The 5,882-nt window shown below is 32.5% G+C and overlaps 2 protein-coding genes across 2 annotated transcripts in view; one reads left to right on the top strand and one right to left on the bottom strand.

Moving 5' to 3' along the window:
- LOC106103098 (sugar transporter ERD6-like 5) overlaps nucleotides 1–1,814 on the bottom strand; it is a 6,410-nt gene extending 4,596 nt beyond the window's left edge. The window contains exons 1-2 of the mRNA XM_013282764.1: nucleotides 1,739–1,814; nucleotides 535–764 (exon numbers count right to left, since the gene is read on the bottom strand). Of these exons, the coding sequence (XP_013138218.1) occupies nucleotides 535–764; nucleotides 1,739–1,775 (267 nt within the window). The 5' untranslated portion in view covers nucleotides 1,776–1,814. The remainder of the gene's footprint in view (nucleotides 1–534; nucleotides 765–1,738) is intronic.
- A 1,083-nt stretch (nucleotides 1,815–2,897) lies between these two features.
- LOC106103112 (three-prime repair exonuclease 1-like) lies at nucleotides 2,898–4,198 on the top strand. Its single transcript, XM_013282780.1, has one exon. It carries the CDS (start codon nucleotides 3,149–3,151, stop codon nucleotides 4,016–4,018), a length of 870 nt encoding a protein of 289 aa, XP_013138234.1. The 5' UTR covers nucleotides 2,898–3,148; the 3' UTR covers nucleotides 4,019–4,198.
- The last annotated feature ends 1,684 nt before the right edge of the window (nucleotides 4,199–5,882 follow it).

Raw genomic sequence — 5,882 nt, 5'->3', positions numbered from 1 at the left:
GTGAGCTGGTTGGCCAAGAGCTTGCCAAATATATTTACATATTTTGTCAAGTTCTTGACTTGACCACGACTATGTGATCCCACCCCCTGACGGCAAAGCTAGATCCGCCCTTGTGTTCAATTTTATGTAATTTTTATGAAGGAAAATAATGCTTTTACTATTTTTTGGTTTACTTTGTTTTTTGATGGGAACATAAACCAGAAAGTGTTAAGAAAGAATGTGGATGTCTACAAAGGAAGAGGAAGACAGAAAAAAGTATGGATGGATTGTGTGAAAGAGGATATGCTTAAGAAAGGAGTGAATTCAGATACGACGACTGATAGAGATGTATGGAAGAGCAATACTGTGCCGACCCTCCTAAGAGAAAGTTGATGATGATATGCATTAAGTTTGAAACAGAATTTATAGGACAAACGATACACAAAACTTGAATACTTCGACGAAAGTTCTACAAATTTCTAACCGTTTCAGAGTTGTGTGCACCAACTAAAATCACATGAAATCTCTTTCGTAGAACAAATGAACTTTACTCACCACTTGCGGAAGAGAGAACAGAATACAGCTGTATTTTCTACCGAACGTATCAAGTAGGAATCCAGATAGAGGTGTGCCAATCAGTGCACCAATAGAGGAAAGGCTACCAAATAACGCCAGTTCCGTTTCACTCATCGGTCGGTTGAGGGTGGTGTTGTTTGATGAAAATAACTTCAAAGTACATGACGGCCAGGCATACATTAACCCCATACTTAAACACATGTAGCATACTGAAAATAAACATATGAACTAGGATAATCTTGACTTGAACAATCGATATGTTGCGCTTTGACATAAGTGGGTATTTTGGTATACTGTGACGTAGTTGGAAATTTCACAAAGCACTACCCTCAAGCTTATAATAGACTAGACCTAAAGTATACTAGACTGACTGTTGCTTGCGACTTCGTCTTCGTGAAATAATAGTAAAAAACCTATGTTGCTTACTGATAACGTAGCTTTTAATGGTGAAAGAATTTTTGAAATTAGCCCAGTAGTTTTTGTGTTCTTTCGATACATACAAAAATACAAATATTTCCTCTTTATAACATTAGTATAGATATAAGTGAAAAGTGGCTTTTATGATACAAAAATATATCTCTATATACTTAAAAATCTTTTAGTGCGCTTTAAAAGCGTACAGCAGTGCTTTTTAAACCAGATATAAAAGCTTTTTTATCGCGTATTGAGACATTTTGAGCTTTACGCGAATGAAACAGGATTTCAAATCGTTCGTATGGGAATGAGCGTAAAAAAGCGGCCGTGCGAATGAGGGTTAAGGGGGTAGTTTGAACATTCAACGGCTGACGACAGCAGTTTGTATCGGTTCTAATGGCTTAAAAGTAAACAGCTGTTCTCTTTTCTTCTTCTGATGCGGCGGCCAAAATGCGCCCCCAATGATATTTCCGGCAGTGCGTGGCAGGTCATTCTAGACCCACCAGCACTAGGATAGATTAAATTACTTTGTGGAATCATAAAGTATACATTTTATGTAATGTGAACTGAAATTATAGTTTCGCACTAACAAGAGGGGCAGAGTTTTCTCCAAACCATCTTAAGTACCGCGGCAGGCCGATATCGGCCTGATACACAGTGAGTGTGTTAGGGTCTACATCATATGATTGTAAAATGCTAGTAGAAAACAATCTAAATTAATACTTATAGTATTGGTCGATTTCAGTTTGAGGCTTTATAATAAACTCACCCACAATACTACATCCTATCTGACTTAGTACGGACATTATGGACAATCCTCACTCCTCACAACACACTGACTAAACTGAATCAAGTTACGACTCCTGGTATATCTATCCGCTGATATGGGAACAACAAATACTCGACAAACAAAAGATTATTACGACGAAACTTTAGTGCGTTGGTTTATTTTGTTTAGTGGATTACTTTTAATGCGTCGACTAACAACTTTTTTAGGGTTCCTACACACTTTTAGGCACACTTTTTGAATTGGCTACCGTGTAGATGGACTTTCGGGTTTTTCTTCAGTGCATTATAATAAATAACGGTGGGTTTCCACGTCAGAATATTTTTAATTATTGAATGTGTAGAGTAAATATTAAAAAAAAATGTTGAAAAAGGCTCTAATCGTGCTATCTACTTCATTAAATTTAATTTAATCCTGAAAGTAGACTTTTTATTATGATTCAAATGTCAGATGTAATATCGTGTTAATTTTGCCCACATTTTTTCTTAAAAGCGTCTAAGTATAATAATAATACTTCCAATCATACTAGGAAATACAACTTTATTTAGCTTTAATACAAAAGCAACTACTCCTTGTGTATTTAAGGCTTTTACGGATTATCAAAAAAATCTTGTTGAACCTATTTTATCAAAGCTGATAAGAATTTAGACAAGCGCTGACGTCTAAACGGTTGTTATAATAATTGACGTAAAAACCACAATTTTACAACACAACAGATTGTGCGAAACAAACTAATTTACTTTTAAAATACTTTGTGACGACACGAACGAGACACTATCCAGGTGACTGAAATGAAAACATGTAGTTAAGTGCATTAAGTGTAACCATTTTGAACATAATAACTATCCACTTAAGTTGTAGGGATAAGCAGAGTTTAAAGAATAGATTTCTACATTGTGCGAAAACAGGAAATCTCTACTATTGTCTGTATTTTACATTTAAAAGTATAGTTTGTATTTTAAACATTTAAAAATTACACTTAACATAAAGTACGTAAAAGTATTTAATGAAACTCCTAATATATCAAAGTTAAAATAAATTAAACAATGTAAATAAGTTTCAATATGTCTTTTAGGGTAGAAACTAAAATCTTGAAACGGAACGCTTAAATGTCAACCTGACATTTGACATTTTGACGGTGAGTCATTTAAGGTTGTTTATTTTTTTTTAATAGTTTTGTCCACAACTTGTCAAGACTTTAATCATTTTCTCAATAAAGTAAAATGATAATTCATTCAGTTTTAATTTCACGGTGCATGTATTCATTGCATCAAGTACAGTTGTATACAAAATAATTCATATAATTTGTGCAGTGCGAAATTCCATTCTACTACCGTCCATCGACAGGACATCGTGACATCATAAGTCCAAGTTTATTTGTGATTAAGAAAAATGGATATATCAACTTTCGTATTCTTCGATATAGAAACAACAGGTTTGCCCCAAGAGGAGAGAAACCAAACTAAAATCATTGAATTAACTTTCTTAGCGGTTTCAGCGAAAGACATCGAGCTAACGCCGGTAGGTGAAATACCATTGGTAAATAAGCTATCATTGTTTTTTAACCCTGAAAGATATATAAGCATAGGAGCAGCAAATATGACTGGATTATCAGAGACATTGTTAGCAAAACAGCCACTATTTAAAGAAAGAGTTCAAACTCTCAATTCTTTTTTAGAAGAATTACTTAAACCTGTATGTTTAGTTGCTCATAATGGTAACCGGTTTGATTTTAAAATCCTTACCGCAGAATATAAAGATGCAAACGCCAAATTCCCTCAAGACCTTCTCTGTGTTGATTCCATTACTGGATTTAGAGAGTTGGATAAAAAAAATAAAACCATAAACAATTATAGAGAAAAAAATAAACCTCTTAGTGTCAGTTCACCAAAGAGGACATATGAAAGTATTATAACCGATGATGAAGATGAATGGCCAGAATTAAATATCAGTTATGAAGAATGGAGGGAAATTGATGAAATGTCACTGTCAATGGCCAGTATGTCATGTGAAGAGGATGAGATCACATCTGGTGGAAAAGGCAAAAGCAACAAGGGGCATACAGCCAAAGAAAAAATAAGTTATACTTTATCAAATTTGTATAGAAGATTATTACAAAAAGAACCTATAAATACACATAGGGCAGAAGTTGATTGTATTTTATTATTGGAATGTGTAATTGCTACAAAAAGTAATTTTTTGCCCTGGGCTAATAAAAATGCTAAATTATTAAGTAGTGTTAAACCTTTACATAGATATTGATATTCTATTGTTTATATTTTATAAGAAATTTTTGTTGACTTTAAATAAAAAATATTTGACTGTTTTATAGAAACTGTTTTTAAAAAAAATATATAGATAAGAAACTACTAGTGATTGCCTAATGCTGGATTGGGGCTTCGATTTTATTTTTTCGTGTTTTTATAAGAAAAAATCTATATTGTTTGTATTTAATATGATTATTTTATATTAAGAATTATTTTTAGATCTTTAAGAAGTGATTTATCATGTGATAGTGGTTTTTTTTTTTCAAATGATTGAAATTAAGATTTTTCTGTGTTTGTTATCTCTTCTTTTTAACCAGACTGGAAGAGGTAACAACTTTTTTTAAGAATATTAGACGAAGAAAACTCATGATTGTAAGATAATGAGACACATATTGTAAAACGGTAAAAAATAATGCTTGTACCTTTTTTTAATTTTATTATTATTTTTTTATTAAAATTTAATATGTTCTAATAAAGATAATATTTGACATTTATTTTCATAGGAAATATATATATTTTTTAATTGTGTAAAATCTTGTACATCACATTGTTATATGTTTATTTTAAGCAAATTTCTTAAGCTACATTTTTTATTGATTATTTTCAGAATGGAAGAATTTTGTTTACTAAGTAACATTTATTGTTATTTATTACTTTTCTTCTATAAATGACTACTGTAATTATTAGCATGTTATTACAAATATAAAAAAGAATTATACATCTGTTTTTTTTAAAATATTTTCCTATATCCCTATATATGTAATTATATATTTGTTTTAAAATATTATTCCTTGTTGATCTGCCATGCCATGTGAGTTACTGGCTGATGATACTGCCTAGGGTATCTCCCTTTATTACTACTTGTACAAGTACTAATATAGTAATTTTACTCAATTCAATTGACTAGGCAAAGATTTTGTACCATCAAAACCCATTTTTAAAGCCTCTTGTCTAAAGAAATATGTCTAAAAATGTTAAGGTCAAATTAATAAACAAATATAATTACCACATTTATTCAGAATCAGCATTTTATAAAATCAGGTACACATGAAAAAACTGTCACATCACTTGTACTCTAAATAATGAGAAATTAAATCCAGTCACTGGCTGATAATGTCATTAATTGTATAATAGCTGTTGTTCGCGACAAATAATACAATAAAAAACATAGCCTATATTACTCGCAGATAAATTACCTTTCTAATGGTGAAAGAATTTTTGAAATCTAACAGTGGCCCACTTTAACATCTTCGCACAAATGGGTCGACTCGCCCGGTGTAATACCACCACCACACAGAAAACAGGCGTAAAGTGGAAGCAATTCCGCGTTTCGCTGATGAGTGTGGTGCCGGAGGCCTAATTTTAGTCCCTTACCGCCCTTTTCTTAAGAGGAAAGGATGGGGAGGAAAAGTGGATTTGACAGTGGAGGAGACGCATAGAAAGGGGAAATATCCTCTTTATGTGCGTCGCCTCCTCCGTTAATTAAGGGTAGGCAACTGCCCATAAACATCTGCAATTGCAGATGCTTATGGGCAGCGGTCGCTTTCCATTTCAATGGATTCAGGTGACCGCTTGCTCGTTTGCCACCTTATATTATAAAAAAAAATCAGTAGTTTTTACGTGAATCGAATACATACAAAAATACAAATCATTCCTCTTTATATAGACTAAATCCAAGTATGGAAAATCTTAGTATTTAAATTGACACAAACGAGTCTGTTAATAGCCTTATAAAGGTTTAATTGTTTGGACAGGTTTATTTTAATTTCTCATTTCTACTGATTTTCTATACATAATATCTTTCATAGGGACGTAGCCTCTGTTAGGTGGCGACATGGCGTGTGCCATTAATGACACTT

This window comes from Papilio polytes, unplaced genomic scaffold (genome assembly GCF_000836215.1).
Source record: "Papilio polytes unplaced genomic scaffold, Ppol_1.0 DF823868.1, whole genome shotgun sequence".
In the NCBI taxonomy this organism is placed as follows: Eukaryota; Metazoa; Arthropoda; class Insecta; order Lepidoptera; family Papilionidae; genus Papilio; species Papilio polytes.
The sequence above is the reverse complement of the archived record's forward strand: the minus strand, read 5'-3'. Positions and strand labels throughout refer to the sequence as shown.

Excerpts from the sequence above, each read along its gene's own strand:
- LOC106103112 (XM_013282780.1), top strand. The coding sequence starts at position 3,149 with ATGGATATATCAACTTTCGTATTCTTCGATATAGAAACAACAGGTTTG.